Here is a 23,760-nt window from a genome sequence, read left to right on the forward strand (position 1 = left end):
ACTAAATGCATTAATACAGCATTTAAGATGCAATTTGAAACATTCTACTGCTGACTCATGGTGACAAGTTTCAAACGGAATCTTTACTATTATTTTCTTATTTTCTCTTTCCTATATATATTTTGAATGGGTGACTGAATATCACTTTTTTCCTTGACAAGAAACCTTAAGCTTTTCTTTAAAATTAAACTGTTCTTCCAAAAATTTTTTTTTTTTTTTTTTTAATACACAGATGCACATTCTAAAGATTTTAGTACAATGAAGACTTCCAATTTTCCTTTAAAAAATACATCCTACTTGGTGTCTTTCCTATATTTGATACAGGAGGTCTATTTATAACTTCACCATCGTTCATTATTGCGGCTGCATAGGTGTTATTTTTGCCCTACAGTAAGACTCAGTGGGGCTTCCCAGCATTGCCTTAGTGTTTGTTTTAAAAAGTGCATACACAGTCACTCCCAAGTTCTCTGTTTCCCTTGAGTGCCTACATTTTTGTTGTTAGCAGTTTAGGCACTTCATTCTTCAGGCCTTCCACAGCTCCTGGATTAATACCATCAGGGCTGTGTAACTTGTTGCTATTTAATTTATCAGTTTGTTCCAGCACCTCGACTGTTGATCCTGGCAAAAGAAGCAAAATGTTTTAAGGATGCCTCTAGAGTAGATATCTAAAACAAGTCACTGAGAAAAATCCCCATTACTGCAGCCAGAATTACAGATTGCAAACTGGCTCATGGACACAGTCCATATGAAATCAGATGGAAGATTCAGCTAATGCAGGTCTTTCTGCTTCTGATCGTAAGGTACTATATCAAATCTAGTGTAATCATCAGAAAATACAGCTGGTTTTGTTTGTTCGTCTGATTTTCCCCAGTGGCAAGCCTGTGTATGTTGCATTCATGTAAGTCTTCAGATGGTCCGCTCTTACCAATGTGTGTGCATGTGTGCATCTGCTGCCCTGATCAGTGTTCTGCATCTGGAAGAACAACCTGTTCCACACCTCCTATGAACAATTGATTACACAACTAACTCCACTATCCGAAGAACTCCTACCTCAGCTATTATGCATACTGATTCAACCACAAAGCAGTGTGCTCAGTGCAGCAGCTACCCATCAAAGCGTGATCAGCCAGGCTGACTGGGCAGCCTCATGTGCCATCTTGTTGCCTGAAAACCAAGGCAACAAAAGCAAACAGCCCTAAGAACTCAGCTGTGCTCAGGAACTTTCTGGTTTACTCAAAGAGCATTCTGCAGACAGATGGGTGGGGGGTAACCTCCTGGTGGCCCCCTCACCCTCCTCCCCTCGCAGCACTACAAGCACTACAATGGGATCCATGTGTGCATTGTGCTGCCAGGGTTGGGGCTGCAGAAGCATGACACTGTCATATTTATGGATCTACTGCTGGAGCCGAGGCTTCACTAGGCCAGGCCACATGTGGGGGCTGTGAGACAAACAGTGGCTCCGTGGAGGGAAGAGAGCAGCCCCTGGGATGGTAAAGATGGGGCAAGGGGAAATGCTCTCCTCATCCACACAGAAACAAATGCCGACATTTTTGGCACCCAAACTTCACCACACCAGGGTTGGATTCAGGCCCAGGCTCTGAGCTAGCAATAGCCTTGTTAAGAGGACTCTGGTAGAGGATTAGAGTCCAGGCAAAACCCAACCACCCACCCCCAGTCTGTGCAAAACTCTGTTTTTGGCTCGCTTCCGCCCTGAGCACATTAAGCTAAAACAGCAAAACAAAGGTGGGGGCGGGTAATGTCTGGACTGAAGCAAACAAACAGAAACACTTTCTCCAAAGACTGCCTGAAAGATTTAATATGAGTAGTTTTTGGAGCCCATCTATCATTTTCATTTGGCACTATTATAAATCAAATAATCCCTTGATCCAGAGAAGGCACTGACGAGACTCAAGTCAGGCCTCCAGAAGGGATGTGCTCCTTAGCCTGGAAAGTTGGCAGATTATTTAATTTTGTTAGCAAATTTGACAGTGTCATAGGAATTTTCCAAAATCAAAGAGCTCTTTCATAGGCTCCTCTACCCAATACTCAATCCAGTGTCTAAGAATAACATTCAGCCCTCATTAATTAATGATATCAGCCCGAATAATGTCAAATTGCCTCAGAGACCTTGCTGGGATGGATGAATCACACCCGGCCGGCTCCAAGGCTCTTACTCTGACAAACTGCAGTGTGTGATGATGGGCTGCTTTGCTTTGAAAGCTTTCACCCACGGCGTCCTGACAGCCCTCAGCCTAACCTGCTCCAACGCATGTGCACAGAGCCAAGGGGAGTCCATAAGGTTAATGGGTGTCTGAGATGAGATAACGTTCAGCTCCTTGACTGCTGAACTCAAATTGAGGCAATGTAGGTCTACTGCTGGGATGACAGAAATGTTATTCAAAATGTTAACTGTGCCATCAACCATGGACAGATGTCCTCTGGCAACTTAGATGCTCTCCACTTTGGTCATTCAGTGAGGCAGCATGTTTGCTTGGTCACATTTTCTTCTTCAAGAGAAGATATCTCATGGAGTGACTACAAAGCAGGGAGTATTGAGCCACTAATGTAACACCAATGTGTCTCCAATGTGTTCAGGACCTCAGTCAACTTAGTTACGTCTGCTGGGTGCTCAGCTTCACTTTGGCTATGTCAGAAAAAAGAACTTTTTTTTTTTTCACACAGATTAGTTGATGCTGCACTTTTTCATGAACTCTGTTCAACACAGTCAAGAGCAAACAGCAGAGAACCACTGAATTCTGAGATTCATTTCAGAAACAAGATCAGATTCAAGAGTGAAAGGCCACAAAGAAATCGACACCTGAGTATCATACTTTTGGTGAAATGGCTCTCAAACTTTTACAAGGGTAGATAGTGATAGGACAAAGGGAAAGGGTTTTACACTAAAGGAGGGGAAATTTAGCTTAGATATCAGGGAGAAGTTTTTCCCTCAGAGTGTAGTGAGGCTCTGGCACAGCTGCCCAGAGAAGCTGTGGTGCCCCATCCCTGGAGGCGCTCAAAGCCAGGTTGGATGGGGCCCTGGGCAGCTGAGCTGGTGGGGGGCAGCCCTGCTCATGTCGGGTGTTGGTGTGGGTGGACTTCGAGCTTCCTTCCAACTTAAACTGTTCTGTGATTCTGAGATTCTTGCAATGCTTGCTCTGCTGATAATATTCCGATATGGGAAAAGATACACCAGCTGTCTTTATAATTTTACAGTTTTACTGAAATCATAATGATGTATGAAAACATCCTGACTGCTTCCCAGTTGCACTGTACTAACATTGATATAAAAACCACCTTGTTTCTACTTGCAACAGAATCACAAACCCACTCTATATTTTCACTTACCCACACCTTCTGCTTTCTGTGATAGCTGGAAGAGCAACGATTCCTTATCTATCAGACATGAGCCTGAGGTTTAGCCATATTTGAACATCACAGTCTTTTTTACGTAAATGTTGCATTCCTAAGACCTCATGAAAAAATTACAGACCTAAATAACAACCATACTGTTTAACATATCTGAATAAATGTTTATTCGAGGATGCCCTCCTTTCCCTATGTACTGGCCATAGCTGACCAGGCGTGCATGCTGTCTCCTTCCCCAGCTCGTTGCTCTCGCCTCGGCCACCATGCTACTACCATGAGCAAGCCCAACACTGCAGCACTGGGCTGAGCTGTGTTCAATATAAACACCAGCTCAGCATAAACACACGTGTGGCGTTCAGTGAGGGATCCCGGTCACGGAGGCGAAATGTCAGGGAGACAAAGCTGGGACTCGTCTTTTTGTGCGGCGTTTGTTTATATGCTGCACACGTTGCGCCCAGTAACGCGAAGCCATCAGTTTCAAGTTACAAATACACCATAAATGCCATAAGTAATTTATTTCTCTGCTCTGCCTGGGAAAGCAAATTTAGGATTTAAAAAAAAAGAAAAAGAAAAGAAAAGAAAAACAACCTTTTTTGATGCTGATGTATTCTGATTGCTGCTCCAAATATATGAGCTTTTATTTTACATAAGCTTTGTTTAGATGCAATGGCCAAAGCTCTAAAAGGGTTTGATGCTGAGGGATGGGAATTCTGGGACCCCCTCTCCAAATAATTTTCAGTCCAGTGAACTGATTTGAGAAGAGTTTGCATGTTCTCTGACTCTAAGGCAGTGTGGTAGTTTTAAAGGTGACGAGTTTCAAATATGTAAGCTCTAACGAGGCACTGGCAACGAATTCTGTGAAAAACATTAAATATTGAAGTAGCCATTCTCCTAAAGCATTCTGAAAAATTACACTGGTGATTGCATTTGAAAAATCTGGTAATGTTAATTTCACCACTGAAATATGATTTCTTTTAAAAGCTTTTCCCCTTCATGGTCGCTGCCATAGGATCCACCCCAACATCTGGAGAACAGAATTGACGCTGACAGACTAATGCACATGTGGAGGAGTGCGTCTGCTACTTCACTGCTTCTCAGGACAGACACATTGTCTCTTTTTGGTTCTCTGTGTCCCCTCCTTTTCTCTTCCAGTTTTTTCCCCCTTTAATAAGACTGCACATGTTTTCCAGCTCTGCTGTGAATGTGACCAGTATGCGATATTGCATTGCATCTACACGGAATGTCTGGCTTAGGTGATACCAAGCGGTTACTGCCCTGGCTTTGAATGCTTGCTAGGTTATTAACCGGCACATCTGGCCCTCTCCCTAGGAGGGTGAGTTCTGTAGTGCCCCAGGAATTTCTTTCATACACTACTTTTATTAGCTTTTCAAAAGAATACAGATCACCACTGGAAAAGGAATACTTAGGTCACTTGCAAGCATATTGGTCCCCTACCTGTTTGCCATGTTTAAAAAGTAACAGCAGTCTAAATCCGTTATTTGATTTTCAGAATTAATCTTCCATGATTTCAGGGCAATCCTATTGTTCTTTTATTTGGAGCATGCCTCGCAGAAAAAAAAAAAAAAAAAAAAAAAAAAAAAAAGAAGAAAAAAAAAAGAACACGGCTGTTGAGTTGTGAGAGGTAGAATAAAAAAAAAAATTTCAGAAAGCCACAAAGATAACTTTGTTTAAAAATACAGCTCCCAAAACATTAATTTCTAATCCCACTTTTCTTGTGGGCCCCAGTCCATCATCACAAGAGGGAAAATCAAAATATTCCAGGCTAAATCAGAAGAAAGAAGTGCATCTGTAGCTGCAGAGAGCAAATTTATCTCTTTTGCCCACACATGGAAGTTGGACAGGACGTGAAGTTAGAACGCAAGAGTTATATTACTACTATAATTTTCCCATCTGGACATCCCTATTTCAGTAATATAAGAGTGGCCTTTTCTGGTTTTGTTTATGTCACTTCCGAAGCAGTTTAAAGCAACTGGGAAAACTACTTTTGTCTTCTTGCTGGCAAAAAGCATCCGTGTGGGGGAGTTACAGAGGTAGCTCTACACCACATTCCTACTACCTGCCCAGCAAAACCCAGCACTCATGGCCAAAGCTTTCCTGTGGCAAACCTGGGGAAAATGCTGCCTGCTTCCCTACCTAGTCACCTACTTACACGGAATTCTACCTTTCCAGAAAAAACTTCCCTCTTCATGAGTTACCTGGAACAGCTGTGCACACTTCAAATGCAAGAAATATTCTCCACGCAGATCTATTCAAGCACTTAAAAAGAACTTTGCTGGAACTGTTAATCAATCTCTTTTGAAGAGCTTTGAGGCCAGATTTTCGGAAGCTGTCGGCACTCTCCAGCTTCCATTGTTCCAAGCAGGAGCTGTTTGGCACTAGGAGCTTTTGAAGGGCCGATACTTCATGTAGGTGTTTAAATGGGAGCTCTGCTCCACATTAACCTTTTTTGATTGCTTTTGGCTAGGCTAACCATCCAGAAATATCGCATTGAAAGAGGAACACGTAAGCACTCACAGAAAGCATATTTTAAAACTGTATGCATAAATAGCCCATACTCCTCCAGCCAGGAAAAAGAAACAACGTTCTGTGATTTCCCTAACCAAGAGAGACTGCCAGGCAAAAAGTTCACAAACTTCAGTAAATTCATACAATGAAAACAAAACAAAAATTCCTAATTATGTAAATGAAAACAGTGAATGTTTTCAAGAATGTCACAACCTACTCAGAGATTTCTGCCAAACAGAACAAGAAGTTAAGACCCTCAGATAAAATCCTGATTTCTTTAGATCAATATGAAAACAAAAGGGACGCCGAGTCAAAACTCTAAGCCCTAGATTCTAATATCAAATAAATCAAAGCCAACAGAACATAAAGATCTTCTCACCTCCTTGGGTCTGAGTCTTCTGAAAAGCCCACCTTGGCGGAAATAGACTTGGCATTATTCATTCAGCTCCAGACTTAAAAACAATCACAATTCATTTGGTCCACTAAAATTCATGGAAATCCTTACAGAGAATTTTGTTGTGCTTGCCTATTAATTGCATTGCCTTTATAAGGCTTCCTGTCTCGAACACAGAAGCACTAGCACTGAAATTCAACTGAGATTGTTTTCCCCCTTCTTCTGCTGCTTTTATTTAGCAAAAAAAAAAAAAAAAAAAAAGAAAGAGAGAGAGAGAAAAAGAGAGAGAGAAATGGTAGAAGTTCCTTACAGGAGTTGGAAGAGGACATCTGCAGGCAATTTAACATGAGGGTTTGTTTCTATGTCAGCTGGCAACCCCTGGATAACTCTGTCATGTAACTTCTATGCTAAAACATGATGTAGGACAACCAGTGAGATGGGTAAATATAGCAGCACGTCAGTTTAATTTGATTAAGATTTATACTTTTTCAAAGGGAGCAGCCCTGCCATAAACTATGAAAACAAATACAATCCTACTGCTGAATGACTGCCCCACCCTAATTCGCCCCAACAGAACTGATCTTCATCAAACCAACTTTCTGCTGCAGCCCATGAAAACTTCTCCCTTCCAGTGCAATTCAAAGAGAAATGGAAAACATTCTTTTTTCAGATGAGCGAAATATCTCTATTGCTTTTGTGGATAGCCATCCCTTCACTGATAAAAGTGTAAGTAAAGATCAGTAAAGATCCAGTTTAAATTCCTTTGGAGGTGATGGCAGCAGAACGTATTAGGGCTCATGCAAGCAGGAGGTCAGTCCTAACGTTAGCGTCTCAGTCTACTGCTTCCTGTTGATTTTAAAAGGATTCTTAGAAACACAGCCTGGTATCTGAAGAGAGCTCTGGAGATAGCCCAGCTTACAGAGTTCTCCCACTCCATGTGTTTGACTTCCTTTCAATTAGGGGAATCTGGTCAAGTGAGGAATGCATATTCATTCTGGTTCCACTTCTGTTCTTGCATCAGTTCTTATGCATCTTGACATTTATAGCTGCACATTTTAGACTGAGGCACTGATTAGATGCAATTGTTAAAATTACCTTCCTCCCCCTTCCTTTTTGTGTGTATGCTTTGGTTTGAATTATTAGCAATTTAAAAATCAATCTCGGAGTTAAATGTTTAATGATATAATTGCTTCTGTTACCTAAATTTGTTTAGTTTGAGCTTTATTAGCATGTAATATCTGAAAGTATATTTTCCTCTGTCTGAGTTAATGATGTCTGCTGCAATGGCTCACACTGTTAGCCGACTGGCTGCAGTTCTGGGACGATTCTGAAGAAATTGGAAAGATTTTCTGAAACTGTAACTAAGGAGTAGGCGGCTTCCCTTAGTTTCTGTAATTGAATGAATCTGAACTCAGTTGGCCTCCACTTCAAGTTTAAAGCAATTTTTTGTTCACTCTGAGGTCATTTTGAGGGCCTCTAAATCTAAATGTTGGCAGGAAAGTTCTAATGACCCAGACTGGGGCCCGTATGCCTAGTAAGTGCCAGCCATGCTTTATACTGTGCTCTGCAGCCCTTGTCCCAGATTTTCTCTGTGGAGGGCCCTGTGGATGCTCAGGTGAACAGGCTCCTTTTAGAGGAAGCTTGGGATGTATACTAATGTTCGGGACATGGCTGCTCCTGCATGGCAGGTCATCTACCCCTCACTTTCCAAAGGATTGCTACATTTATGTAAAATGTTATCTGGATGTAATTATATCCAATTGAGATTTACAGCTAGCTCATTTAAGAAAGACTTGGATATATCCCTAGTTCTGGTGTTAAACATTAAGGATACTCTCTATAAGGTGGGATTAAGTTCATCTAGTGATGAGCTTCTAAAAGACCTCCTGTGCTCTTCTGTCTTCCAGTAGAAAGACAGAGGCACCTCCCAAGGACAGTTCATCTCTTCCTAAAGGGGTATTTCCCCATTCTCTATAGAGACAACCCAGAACCTTTTAAACTAAATACCAACCAAAACCAGCTACAGTTAGGTGAGCATCCTGTTTAACACAGCTTCAGACTCTCGATCATTTGCCATTTCATAGTTCTCCCACCTTATTCTATTTCACCCCTACCAGCAGGTATGAAGTGTTAATTGTTTGCAACCTCACCTGCTGTGACCAAGAAGTAAGCATGAAGAGGTAAAAGGAGTTATATGTTTGAGAAGTGCCCTCTCCTCCATTTCCAGTTGTTTCCCTAGGCCATGGATGTCCAACCTTTGGGCTTCCCTGGGCTGTAGTGAGTGAAGAGGAATTGTCTTGGGCCACATCTACGTATGTCACTCCAAAAGTAATGTCTCTCATTTATTTCCATGGAAACTACATCAAATACAAAGAGCACAGTAACACTGTTTGATAGAGCAAACTCTCAGCTATTAAAAAAAAAAAAAAAAATCCAGTGCACCAATGCAGCTACAAAAAAACATTCTCCGGTGTGCCAATACAGTCACCACCATTTTTGCCAGCAATGAACAAGAGCCTGCATGCCACGCTTGTAAAAATCTGTACCAGTACAGGTGAACCACAATTGCTGTCACCACTCCTGAGACACATCATCCACCACCTCACTGTGTTCATAGCCACTCTTTGGTCTCCATCAACATTTGGCAAGCATTAATGAATGTCAACGGATGCCATTTTTTCCACATGGAGAAATTCAACATTGCATCTTTGCACTTCTACATCTGATACGATTGTGCCAGACTGCCCCTCTACTGCCAATTGTCACACAAGAACAAAATGTAACGGATTATTGGTGGAAGGTTCAACTTCTACTGCCATACCACCAACATTTGCATCTGACACTGTGGGCCAACAAAATAAAATAGGAGGCATTACTTTCGGGGCTGTTCTCAAAAAATGTATAGCATAGTTAATGTATATAAGTAACAAATCATTTTTATTTTTAATGTTCTCTTATTAAAACATAAAAAAAAAGAGAGCAGCAAAACCATAAAACTAGCGAGATATGTGGCTTTGTGAAACTAATGCATCAGTCTTCGGTGACAGTGGCTGCAATTCTCAGTGAGTTCTGCAGATGTTCATCAAGATTTTTGATGAAATTTCAGTTTTCCTGTACTTTGTCCTTGAAAACACTTTTTCATAAGTATACTTAATGCCCAAAAGCAATGATGTGAATAAAATGTGACTGTAAAGTGAGGGATATTTCTCTCCTTTAAGATAGGGCTCATGAAAGTCTAGTAATTGTAAGATTTTTGAGTTGAATGTCTGATTGCAACTCTGCATATTCCAGTTGAAAATTTTCAGACTGTGTATTTATGTTGACTGAAAATGGAGTAGTAAATATACTGAAAAAGATAATTTTTTGCAATCTTGAAACTTGTTCTCAAATTCCTTAATCACAATGGAAAGTACATCTGTGTATTTTTTGCTGTTCACAGGACTGTGTTTAGCCAGTGTATCAAAATGCATACAATTATTTGCTTTAACTCTAGTTAGCACTGCACTGTTCCCTCTCCTTGTCTTGGTTTCAGCTCAGATGGGGTTAATAGCACATTGATGTCTGGTCATTGCAGAGTGATGGGTGCATGCTGACTGCTGCCATGATGGAACAGGGCAGGGGGCAGGCTGCATTACAGGCTGGGGCAGGCCACATGCAGTCCATAGGCTGCCAGTTGAACATCCTTGCTCTGTGGCCCGTGTGTGCATTCAGATCTCTACTGCCATCAGTTTACTATTGATTTAGGCCTACGCACTCCAGTTAGCTCTTTATGACTCCTATCAGAGAAGAGTATGCAGTGCTCACCCCAAGAGCTATCTGCACTGGACATGATATTCTCACATTTGCAGGATTCCTCACATGTTATTCACAGCAATGACATCTGCCAGGTTTCTGTGTTCCTGGAAAATCTCGATATGTGACCAAGAGAGTATGGACAAACAATTATGTATGCTCATCTGAGAAAGCTCTCAGCACACCACAGATTTATCTGCCTCCTTTTGAGCACTATTTCTATGCAAGGAGGTGAGGATGACCACCAGCAAGTTTATCTTTGATACAAGGTAATCACTGGCAGTAGGAAATACGAGGGCTGCTCTGAAAACAAAATACATCTCCTATTTTATCACGATGGCCCACGACATCAGAGGCGGATATTGGTGGGATGGCAGTAGAGGTTGAACCTTCCACCAATATACCATTACATGATGTTGTTGTGTGACACATGGCAGCAGAGGGGTCTGACCCAATGGTGTCTGACATGGAAGTGTGTATGAAGCAAAGGTGCATCAGTGAATTTCTCCATGTGGAAAAAATGGCATCCATTGACATTCATCAATGCTTTCTGAATGTTGAAGGTAATGGGTGATGTGTTTCAGCAGTGGTGACAGCAATGGTGGTTCTCCTCCACTGGTGCAGATTTTTACAAGCGCGCCATGCAGGCTCTTGTTCATCACAGATGAAAATGCAGAGCTAATGGTTGTGAGTGTTTTGACAAACAGTGTTTTGTATCTGAGATTCTGCTCTATCAGTGTTCCCATGCTCTACGTATCTGATGTAGCTTCCATGGAAATACATGAGAGACATTACTTTCAGAGCATCCTATGTTCTTACGCAGGACAACATTTGGGTTTTACAGACTATTTGGCAATTTATGGGAACAATGCTGCTCCTGTCACCATTTCTGTTTCTCCAGGACAAAAAGGAAAGGATGCACGTTTCTGATAAATAAACATAATTGCCCCAAGAATATGCTTAAGTTACAGAAGAAGTTTATCCTAAGGAAACACCCTGGAAGTACTGAGATGCTGGCTACTGATTTGAGCTACAGAAGAAATATTTTTTCACAGAGAGTTTGAACAAGCTTTTGAAAGTACACTGAGTCTGAAAATGTCACACAGAATACAGGCAAAGACTTATGGCAAACGATAAAATAGCAAGTTGGTGGAATCTAATCAAATACCCATAACTATTTATGAGGTAATGTCTGTATTAATAATCTAAAGAAGGGGATTAAACAGCACATCAGTGAAAGATATTACGCTCCAAAGTCAACTCTGTATAACACTGAGACTAGTGAAATAATTGAAAAGGGTCCTGAGATTAAAAGAGGCTAATAAAAAAATAAGATTTCAGATATAATATGAATGGTATAAGCCTGCAATATGAGACAGAAAAAAAAAAACCAACCACTACAACTCTCTCCTTCATCTCAAAAAAAAAAAAAAAAAAAAAAAAGAGAGAGAGAGAAAAGAAGAACAGAGGGAGGAATGAGGAAGAGAAGTTTGTTTTTGAGTAGTGTACGCAGGAGAAAGACATGTTCAAGTTTGAAGCTGGTCTCCCTTCCCACGGGCTGCTGGAGAACCAACCAGCCTTTGGGATAAGCCTATCAACTCTAGGAAGCATTACTAGAAGGACAACAACATGATAATTTTTTGTGATCAAGCAATAAGTACAGCTGAAAGAAGAGCTGCAGTGTTGATGGGAGGAAAGCTGCCTGGCTCACTTCACCTGAAAGAGGCTGTAATCAGAACTAATGTGGATAGATTGTGGGATGCTTGGCAACCTCCCTTGAGCTCCCCTTGTATATATCCCTCTTTAAAAAGATGAGAAGCAAAAGGTTTGTGAAATTAAGGGAGCTGGAATCTGAGCAGAGCTGATACACAAAGAATAGTTGTAGAGGGGAGAAGAGTGGATGAAAATAAAGAAACATTTCATGATAATGAGCCTCTTGGAACAATCTCTCAAGGAATAATAAAGATGATCTATTGATTGGAATATTTATGTCCCGTTCAAGGCAAAACACAAATTCAATGAACATTTAATTGTACTTTCTTACTAAATAGGAGACCATCTCTAAACATAGCCCTGCGCAGGTGAGATGGTTCTTGTAACCACTTGCCAAGGAAGGAGATTGTCACTGCAACCTCTTGAGGCCCCAGGCTGCCCAAGTACCATTCTGTTGGAGCCCCCTGAAGTTGGCCATCTCACATTCCTTCCCTTCAGTTCTTAGCTGCAGAGTTACAAAACGCAGCGCAATTGCTTGAGCTAATGGGGTTGAGTGGCCCCATCTGTCAGGATGACTCTGGCATTAGGAGGCACCTCCTTTGTCAGTGGGCTTGAGAGAGATTTACAGGCAGGAAAACAAGGCCTCAGTCTCACTCAAGGCTTTAGAGCGGAGAAAAGTGGAAGGGCCTCCATCTCTCTGTCTCCTCCTTGTCCTTGTGCCAAACTATCTGGTCTGTTCTTCCCAGCTTTTCCTTGTGTCTTCTCCCCACCCTCAGCTTACTGTCCTAGGTCTAGTTTCCATGACTGTCCATTTTATAATTTCTATATTTCTATCCATCAGCAGTAGAAATGCGCAAACTTCTATTGGGCAGACTGACCGTAGAAGTTAGATTTGAATACATCTGATTCCACATACCAAAGGGTTAGTGTAAAACATCACATTGAAAATGCATTTGGCACTCTTTAATTTGCTCTTTCCCGCTTATGAAAAAGATAAATTTTGTTTAAAAATGGCCTCACTTAAGGAATTATCCATGCCATTAGTCCCCTGAACAATCGAGATTAAAGTCATTAGACCATCTCCTATCAAAAAATATACATTTCTTTGAACATGTCATTAACACTGTTTTCCATCTGGCTGTTGGCAGCAATCTTGGATTTGCTCCGAATTGCTGAAAGTTCATCAATTATAGTACACAGAAGCCATTATCTCTCTTTTCCTTTTGCAAGGAGGTATTTGCTCAGGCAGAGAGAAGGAGGTAGAGTTCAGGGGAAAAAATACTGATGCAAGCTCTATGGCAATCGTTCTGCTAGACAGAATTCAAAACTTTTGAGAAATAAATAATGATTTCTGCATACAAGGAGATTCTAGTGTTCAAATACAGCAACGATTCTGGCATTATTACATGTAAATGATGTGTGCTGACATAGGGTGGAAGTAACACACAAGATTTTAAGCCTGGCAGTTTGAGGGCTCAGTGAATGAGTGCTGGTGCAGGGAATGTTATCCACATTCATAAGAAACTCGTTTGCATTATTTTACGACAATCCAGATTAAACCATGCCTATCATTCAATCAAGATTTAACAGCTGTGATCCAGCTAGAATAATCAGAAAGAAGCACTGTGAAATGGAAATAGTGTTGTTATCCTGTCAGTAAAAAAGCATGGGAAGAGCTTTTAAAGTTTTGCCAGAATAATGAATGAAGTACACGGTGAGGGATAAGCAAGGGGGATGGATTTACAGCTACTCAGCAGCAGCAGCTTCATGGACTGCTGATATGGATGCCTTTTCACATCTGTCACTGAGGGACATTTGTAACCCATGAGAGGAGAGCATGCATACAGCAGTCATGCTGAAGCAGACATCAGGCAGCAAGTTTGCAACCCAGATGAGCCACAGTAGCCTGTTCACCTTGGCACAGTAGGCCTAAGCACACCATCTCTCACCTAGAGGCTATGGCAGGCATTTCATCCATGGGATCATCACTAATTCACACCTGTAGAAGGTCTGGCGTATTTTCCAACAGATATCAGCCCATATTTTTTGAAAGAGTGGGAGTATGTTATCAAACTGTCTTCAGTGGTGACATATCATAATATGATAGGATTATACACTCCATTTGGATTGCCTATTCAACTATGCTGCCACTAGCTTACCTCACGTGTGATTTGGGCAAATTTCTCCTTGTTTTTTGCTCAGATTTCCATGCCCTCATTCTTAACTGAGTTGCCCAAATATCATTTTATAAGCAATGAAGGAAGTGCTTGAGGAGTACAAAGAATCTGCAAAGACAGGGCTCACAGCTTAGTCAAAGAGAGGTGGGAGGAAAACCCTGGCCTTTATGAATCAATAAAATGAGAATAATAGTAACACTATCCTTCTTCCTTTCTTGTCCCTTGTGCCTACTCAGGCAAAGATTGTATTTTGCATATAAAACTCCCAGCATAACAGTATTTTAGAACCTATTTAGAGATTCTACAATTCCAGGAAAAATAACAGATTATATCAGACCCAGAATATGCTCTTTAATTAATAATACGAGCGAAACAAGCCAGATTTAACCTAACACAACATATCAAGCTAATCCAGCAGCATCTCTACCCTGCCACAACTTGAATTCCAGTGTACGTTTTGGCCAACAAAGAAGCTCTGAGATCAGACTTTATAATGCTTCCAATGGGATGCTGTGCTTGAAAATATGCATGTGACATCTAATCTGTAGCCCAGGCACCTACTCGGAGTAGATTTCAGAAACAGTTCTGAGGTAATTGTTTTATTTGTTCAGAGAAACCGGATTTTTATTTCATTGTAATATCACATACGCCTTTTAGATTTGGTGGCCTCAATTTGAAACCTAGAAGCAACAATCTCTAGTTAGATCCATCGAAAAAAAAAAAAAAAAAAAGATGTTCATACAGATGAGCTGAATTTGGCTAGAAGTGCTAGATGTCCTCTTTGATTACTCTATCTGGCACATAAAGAATTCCTCTTCTCAATTTCTACCAGGCAGATGAAGGCTATACAATCCACAAGCACCTGTCTTCAGCTGTTGCCATTCAATTGTCACTTCTTCTATCCTAAATCTCAGAATCTTAGATCACCAAGGAGCATAAAAACCTGGGCAGGCCAAATCTTTCACCAGATCAACATTGCTTCAATGAATTACACCCATTTACCCCAGGACTGAGTTGATTCCCAACAAATGTAGTAATTTGCTTGCCTACACTGCTGTAACTTGGACTCTTCTGCTTTACAAGGAGTAAATGAACACCACAACCCCCTTTTTTTTTTTTTTCCTGAGAAACAGTTTAATGAAATCCTTACCAGTCATGGCACAAGCTAACTAAATCCAAGTAAGCATTTGGTCTCTGCAAACAAGACTTCTGGAAGCAGAATTTAACCCTTAAAAAAGTTCAGAAGTTTTATTGAAGAGTTAGCATTCACAAAGCATGTATCATTTCTTTAGCTTGGTGAAGAGAAGGCTCCGGGGAGACTTCATTGTGGCCTTCCAGTACTTGAAGGGAGCATATAAACAGGAGGGAGAATGGCTGTTTATGAGGGTGGATAGTGATAGGACAAGGGGGAAAGGTTTTAAACAGACATGGGAGGTTTAGGTTAGATATTAGGAGGAAGTTTTTCACTCAGAGGGTGGTGACACACTGGAACAGGTTGCCCAAGGAGGCTGTGGATGTCCCATCCCTGGAGGCATTCAAGGCCAGGCTGGATGTGGCTCTGGGCAGCCTGGTCTGCTGGTTGGCGACCCTGCACACAGCAGGGGGTTGAAAATAGATGATCACTGTGGTCTTTTTCAACCCAGGCCGTTCTATGATTCTATGATTATGATTGCATACAAAATGCATATCTGAGATAGGACTGGCACAGTGTTTCTATGGTTACTAAAACTATAATTTAATCAATAGAATTAAAAAAAAAAACACGTTTAAAAATGTATATGCAAAACAATTAGTCTTGCCCATTCAAAGAGGCAGTCCAGCCACTGACTTCTTCAAAACATTTCTTTTGATGCACTGTAACTCTTGCAAAGATGTTTTAATTAATGCCAGTGTAAGCAGCTAGATCCTTATGTAGCTTTAGTGACTAAAACTGGGCTAGTAGAAGTAACACAGTTCAGACTGACAAGCAAAGATTCACTTTCCTGGTGAAAGTGGTATCCAGAATTTCCATGCAAAACCTCATTTCAAAAAATAGGAAAAATAACATTCTTAAAGTGACAGTATATATAGGAGATCTATTTTCATCACACTTGAAATATAGGAGATCTATTTTCATCAAACTTGAAATTTTCTGTTGGTGACAGAAGAATCTTGTCCCCCCAGACAAAAATATTCCTTAATATAATGCTTAATATTAAACATATTATTGCTCCCAATTGAAATGATAGCCCCTTTTGATGGCATGGGGAGGGTGAGACATGAGGACAGAGCAGACTGCAAATGTCTTTCTACAGACCCCTCTGCAATTTTGAGACTGATAAGAGAAAACATATTCCAGAAGAGTGAGAGGATACACAGATTTTGGTATTAAATCGAATGCACTGCAGCCAATTCCTTTATACTAATAAACTATACACTGACTTTCCAAAAATAATTTGTTCATTATACTTACAGGTACCAGAAAGCAAAAATTTATTTCTCGACCTTTAAATCAAACACAAACCTATTTTTTCAACAGTTTGTCATTAAACCAAACTAATGGTACTATTTTAACACTTTAACAATGTCAAAAATTATTAAATTAAGGTGCTGAATTTGAACACACAAACTGCTGGGCACACACTTTGCTTTATTAAATGTAAATAGTCATACTTATTTCATCCCATTCAAAAGTACCAGATGTGTGTAACTGCTTGAAGATCAGGGTCAAAATTCCCCATATTTTGAAAACTGAGACTAAGGGTCAGAACATATACTTCCTTGTCCACGTGAAATGTTTCTGTCCTTTATGTCTGGGCATAAAACAAGCCCATAGCCCAGGTATAACTATACATTAGGGAGCAACAGGAACACAAGTTCACCAGATCAATTATGAATGATTTGCTTAAACTGAATGAAGCTCCCAGACAAAACAAGGACAAACATTCCCCTAACTGAACAACATCTGCCTGGGTGTTGAAGTCAGGCTCATACAACTTCCCATTCTGAAATGTGTCACAAGAGCTGTTAGATTGGATTACATTTCCTTCTGGTAGTGCAACAAGCTGTTTTCAAAATAGAACACATGAGAACTCACATAATACAAATTAAATCATTCTTGCTGCAAAAAGATGTCTCTGAATATTCATATTGCCATATTCATTCATCTTTCACACTCATTTCCTGCACATGTTCAGGAAGAAAACTTAAAAACAAAAATCTGTCAAATCTTAATAATTCAGACACTTCCTAGAAAGCAATTTTCAAAGTAACAACTCTAAATGTGCACGAACAAGGTTATGTCTGCTTATTCAAGGAACAAAATACCAGCAAAGAGTAGCATATGACTTATGTGATGGAGTACAGTTAAACAAAACTACAAGGAAGACTGCAATGAACCCCATATGTTCAACCTCACCATGGCAATTAGAGGCAGAAAAGATCATCACACCAAATAGTCTTTCCTATGTTCAATGCACACTACTTTCTCATGGCTTACTTTTAAGAATGTTTTTACACCAGATTTTAAAGTCTAAATGAAGAATGTGTTTAGACCAAAGCAGACCCTAATTAGATAAACAGAAATGTGAAAGATTTGAGGTTTATTTGGCTAGTTGTCCTATCCCAAGTAGAACATTCAAGTAACTTGAATCTTCACACCCCATCTCAATGTGGCAACAACTTGTGTGTACTGTCCTGCTGAAAATAGACTCCTAAAGGTTCCCTTGAACACAGCAATGTTGCAAAGATTTTTGTGCAGCTCTCTGTACTCACTGTAAAAAGACACATACATACTCAGCCTTGTTCTCTCGAACTCTAACTCCCATTATAAAACAAAACAATACGAAAGCCTACTTTTTGGCAGAAGACAAGAAACTGAGTTCTTAACGTTCTGGTGTTTTTCTTACTATTAGTGTAAGAAATTAGAAAGGACACTTGGTAAGGATGAAGAGGTTCCATACCCCCATAAAATGTTTGTATTCTTAGCAGTTGAGATGCAGTTGAGATGATGAGACATGCAGTGGAAAGACTGCTTATATACAAACAAAAAAGTGCCAGAAGACTGTGAGGGTGTTGGGTTTTGGAAAACTTGTACAGACTGAAGGGACGAGCTCTCATACTGCTGTCCTCCGTTCCAGTATCTAAACACAATCCAAAAATGCTGTAGAGAGTTACACAGAGAGGCTTTTCTTATTCCTTATCTTTCTACAGGAAAAGTGAGCTATTTAAAATAACATTTCATTTTTATTCAGTTAAAAATAAGTTGAAAAATGAGGGAGCTGCTGAATGGTAGATAGCAGCTGGCTGAGTAGAAACTCCATGAAAGAAGTTGTTGCAGAAAAAGTAACTTCAAGGAAGGACAGACAGACAAACAGAAGGGTGGACAGAAAGAAAGAATAAAAGAAAGCTATTCACTGGCAATCTGCTTAGCATGGCTGATCTCTCCCTTTGATTACAGCAATCTTATTTACCAGCAGTGCTCTCACATGGCAGAGACCACGTGAATGATAAACGTGCGGTTTCATCACATTTTTTATACATAAGTGTAAGCTGCTTCTCCCACTTAAGACACTGCTATGTGAGTATCCTTTTTACTTCTGGAAATGAATTGCTGTTCACCTTGAGAAGCAGCCAGTTTCCAAACCAAACCTCTAGGTGATAAAACAGCAAGGCTAAAATAGAGCACCACCCCCAGTTGGTGAGGTTCAAGTGCTATTTACAGGCAATATCCAAAGATGTCTTATTCATAGCAGCACATCATCAGCTATGCCTGCTAAAGGTAGCAGGCTCCTGTTTTTCTGAAAAAAAAAAAAAAAAAGAAAAAAAAGAAAGAAAGAAAAAAAAAAGATAAAAGAACACAGTAATAATAGTAAGAGTTAAAATAGTAACAAAGGAGCTGAAAAGTAATGCAGAGCCCTCTGAAGTGTAGCAAAGCAATCCGGTTGTAAGCCTATATAGCACAAGTTCAATGTCTCTGCTCCTTTGATTTACACAGAACTAGGCCCTGATTTTTTTCAAAGAGATGTTTGTTTGTCTTTGGCTTTTCACACTGTGCTTATTTTCCTTCCCCATTAACTTCTGCCCCAGGCTTTCAAGGACCAAAACGGGAGGAATATGAATTCAGAATTTTCCAATTAGGTGTTTTTTATTACACATATCAACTATTGTAGGATGATCAAGGGTTTTTAAACTTGGAAAAAATTATCCTCAAAACGTCCACACACTTCAGAACACATTAAAACAGGTGTCAGCAACAAAGTCTGCGTGACTGACTCATGCAATAACAAATAAAGAGGAATAAAAGACCCAGTGCTGCACAGTAGTACAATTTATAAACATACAAGAAGACTTGCAGTACGTATACATATTCTTTAATTTTATCGCTCTCAGAACATCTGAGGACTCACAGTAAACAGGAAACTAACCTTGATGTGAGCTGCTGGATCTGGGACAGTCTGAATCATGTCCTTTAACAGGCCAACGTGTTTACCAGAAGCTCAGATCCCAAGGCAGCTGCATAACCAAAGAAAAAAAAAGTCATATGATTATATTTAAGAATTTATCTTTAATAGAAATCCCTTATCTTTTTATAGGCAGATAAACACCTTTCCTTCCCCAGACCTCCTCAACAACCAGAACAGCTGAAGCCCTAAGACACTTCTGTTTCCATATAGCCTGGAAGGATAAATTTCAGATAGGAGAAAACAGCTGAAAATTCTCACGGAAAATTAGTCTTTATCTCTAGTGGAGGATTTTCCCAAAATAAGAGCTCTGGGGTGTGTCCTGCAATGACTGTACAGCACGATTAACCACCAAGAATTTCCAGAATCTCTTCTTCCCAAGGTAAAAACATATATAGCAGGACTGGGACAGATCTGGTGCTGACAGAATATGTATTTCACTAAAGTTTTGTCCATTTACAAATGCTGCAAAGCTGGTCCAACTACTCAATTAACAGCACCTCAGAGCATCTTCTGGGATTCCTTATCCATGTCTGGAAATAAAACAGACGGGCTGGGGCAGGTGGGAGACGTTTGTCTGCATGTGCAGGTGGTGAGGGATCACAAAAACAATTTTAAATAATGACAATATATAATTAGAATAGTTATACATTGTACAGCAAAGTACTGCTCATTAAATAGAACATTAATCAAAGGCTAGTAAGTTGGGATCAATAAATCAGGAAACTAAAAAACTGTTTACGAGGGTGGATAGTGATAGGACAAGGGGGAATGGCTTTAAACTGAGACAGGAGAGGTTTAGATTAGATATTAGGAGGAAGTTTTTCACTCAGAGGATGGTGACACACTGGAACAGGTTGCCCAAGGAGGCTGTGGATGCCCCATCCCTGGAGGCATTCAAGGCCAGGCTGGATGTGGCTCTGGGCAGGCTGGATGGGCTCTGGTTGGCAACCCTGCCCATAGCTAGGGGGTTGAAACTAGGTGATCTCTGTGGTTCTTTTCAACCCAGGCCATTCTGTGATTCTATGATTCTATGATTCTGTGAAAACATATGGAAAAATGTAAGAACGTGAATGGCATTTAAAGTAACCTGTCTTTTTCTCTGCTCTCTCTAGAAGCCTGAAAATATTAACTTCTCACACAAACAGTTTCCTTTTGCCCATGAGCTTGAACTTCTGACATCTTTTAAGACAAGGCATATCAGAAGAACAATCTTCTTCAGTATCGCCTTCTTAATTTCATTATCTGTTCCCAAATCTGCACAAACTTGCAGATCAAATTGCAGATAGCTTTTATCTATTTATTCAGGCAAAACGCTGATAGAGTGACACCGAGATGCAGTTCCCTCACAGAATCAGTCCTCCTGATGAAAAGAAGCCAAGTGTAAACTATGTATACAGTACTACAGAGTGGAATTAAAGATATCTCCATTTAGATCTTAGAACCAGATTCGTTTCCCTTCAAATCAATGAAAATCAAGTACTTAATCATGGAGCTTATTATGGAAACCCCAACATGAGCCAAATTCCCATTTAGATTGACATCTTTCTTGCACGCTTTCCTTGGGTGATCGAATGGGACACTGATGTCAAAACTTTCAGCAAAGATATTTCTTTGCAAGGAGGTTAAATATCTTCAAAAGCAAGAAATGTTTGTTTCAGTATAAGTAAACTTTCAATAACAGTGTTGTTGAACTGTCATATAAGAACACTAACATGTCTTTCAGTTCCCTTCTTCCCTTCTCTAGTAAATCCACACCTGTCGTGTTATTGATTCAATTTACTGGATTCATTTAAGCTTTCAAAAGATGATAGACAGAATCTGGAAACTACGAAATTTCTTTTAAACTGAACAGGAAAATATTTTGCACCCAGCCTCCCCAGAAGTGTTCCCTGTTGCTCTGGGACAGAAAGCTTTCAGAGCTCAAATTTGCTTAGAGATATTGGAATGTCCTGGGACTTAGAAGTTGCTTGCATTATGCCAGGCTCAGCATATCATAGCTTTCCCCCAAGAAAACAGATCCTTTGTAGGAGAGAAGAAGATGGAGAACATTTGGAAGCTGGGTGCCAGCTCTGTACCACACAGTACGGGAATTAAAGACAAGCAGATGTAAGCCAGTACAAATTGCAAAGATGCTTTTGCAACTGCTCAGTTCATTTGACTTTTTCCCTGTACTGCTGTACAGCAGTGATCCCAAAAGGAGGAATTATGCTTTGAGCTCAACCTTTGGCAGTGTATCCATGTTTCTCTTCTGGATATTCATTCATGCCTCCCCTACAGGGAAACACATTTTGCAAAAGGCATGACTTTCGCCTTTCTACTTTTGCAAATCATTGTTTAAAAGCCGTGACAGTACTCCTTCCTCTTTCCAAACAGAAATATCATTTTAATTACTTCAGCTCCACCTTTACTGGCTGGACCTGGACACTTCCAGACATCTGGTACTAACTTTCTGAACCAGATGCTATTTATTGCCAGAACCTCCACCACCCCCACCCCAAATTTCACGCTGGTGGTGTTTGTGTTTGACAGTCTGTCACAGGGCTGGCATGTGGCAGCAGATTTTGCCCTGTCTCCCCTAGTGGCATGGCTCTAAGTCAAAAGTCCAAATGACTCCAAAGTCTGGGCTAGGGAGGTATCTCTTTCCAGGGAACTGAAACATGGAAATTCTAACACAATCAAAAGCTAAGTGTTCGCTTGAATGCTTTTCTTCACCAGAGCTTAACTCTGGAAGGATATTCATAGCCACACAGGTTTCCTTGCAGTTGCTGGCATCACAGATTGTTGTCATTAACTCTGATTGGAGGAGCACCTCCTGTGTCTTAGAGGGAGAAAGGTCCTCCTGCATCAGCCGTGCTACAGCAGGAAAGCAGCCGGAGCTATGTGTGCCACTTCCACTGCTGGACTCCACACAGGAGTGGACAGTGAGGCTCCAAGGTCTCCTGACTTTCTGCCATGCAACCTGTAATTTTAAGCTGATGCAAATGCATCAAAAGGGCACAGGATTATGTATGGCTCTAGAGTTCACCAGATGTGATTACACTGCTCTTGCATTTTACAGTCATATCAAAAGGATTAGACTTTTTAACAGATTCATACACTGCCAAAGTACTGAGAGATTGAACGTCTTCTCTATCTGGGGAGCAGCATACACCTCTGGATTTCCACACCAATGCTATCCAAACTCCTGGCATGCACTTTCCTGCTTGCAGATGTAACACAGGTTCTTTTTCCAAGCAATGTTCACCAAAACAGCTGGTTAGGTGAACAAGGCTCAAAATGCTTACCTGCAAAAGGTATAGCATTCAAAATATAGTCGTAAGTGTATGTACTAAACACTGTGGAAATACACACACAAAAAAGGACTGCTTAATTAGTGGCAATCATCACACCAGAAGTGCTGGACCAGATAGGTGGCACTGTGAAAGCAAGGATGATATTAAGTGGTAATCCCAGAACAAGCTGCACAAGAGAGAGCATAGCAAAAGCACCATTTGGAGAACAGTATCTGGCCCAAAAGATGCCTGTACCCGTGCTTCCAAGGTGACAAAGGATCTGCACATTACAACTACATGAATACGAGACAGTGAAAGGCTATGCTCGGCACACAGCACTGGAAAGCTGCACACACACATCCACGTGCTGGTGTGATGAATAATGCCGAGTGGCATTGCAGAGAATTTCTACCGGCATGACTTTGGGATGTTTACCATTACTCACAGGAGGTGAATCCGTCAGCAGTTATGCAGACTATCCCCAGCGAGTGCCAGCAGGACTTGCAGACCCTCTCCCACTGTCATGCAAGCTGTATTTGTCACATACTTTGTAAAAACTGATGTTTTTCAGCTGTTGGATAACTTTTGCAATGTGTGACTCTGTCCATTTCTGGGTTGCTTTTTTTTTTTCAGGAAATCTTTCTCTGGACATCTGGGTCCTACTAGCACTGGTGACTGTATAAGTGAGAGAAAGGCTGTAATTTCCAAAAGGCATGTAAATCTGCTCCTCATGGTGTTTAGGAACAGTGCAAGTTACTACTGCCTTAACTCAGAGCTTCCCTTCCTAGGCAGATGAGTGCCATACGTGGACTTTTCAGAGTGGAAGCTCTTGCATAGTGAATTTAAGACAAATTTAGGCTTGCTAAACTTTGGATATATCAGACAGATTGGAGGAGCTTCAGGGATGAAAACCTGAAAAAGCATGCAATCATTTACCTAGTGCTATGGCTATTGTATTCATATCGTATGAGTCTTACTGAAATTAAGTAATTGAATTACTACATTATCAAAATTAAGTCCCTTAATAATACTACAAAGATAAGAGGTGAAATTGTCATCCACTGAAATAAATTGGA

The 23,760-nt window shown here is 40.5% G+C and overlaps 1 protein-coding gene across 2 annotated transcripts in view; it reads right to left on the minus strand.

Annotated features, from left to right (window-relative positions):
• ERG (ETS transcription factor ERG) overlaps positions 1-19,437 on the minus strand; it is a 108,498-nt gene extending 89,061 nt beyond the window's left edge. For both annotated transcript variants that reach the window (XM_042810700.1, XM_042810698.1), the window contains exon 1: positions 19,374-19,437. In XM_042810700.1, the coding sequence (XP_042666634.1) occupies positions 19,374-19,412 (39 nt within the window). In that variant the 5' untranslated portion in view covers positions 19,413-19,437. The remainder of the gene's footprint in view (positions 1-19,373) is intronic.
• Between the last annotated feature and the right edge of the window lie 4,323 nt (positions 19,438-23,760).

This window comes from Centrocercus urophasianus, unplaced genomic scaffold, assembly GCF_019232065.1.
Source record: "Centrocercus urophasianus isolate 14NV4802_14NV808 unplaced genomic scaffold, USGS_Curo_1.0 seq_12, whole genome shotgun sequence".
In the NCBI taxonomy this organism is placed as follows: Eukaryota; Metazoa; Chordata; class Aves; order Galliformes; family Phasianidae; genus Centrocercus; species Centrocercus urophasianus.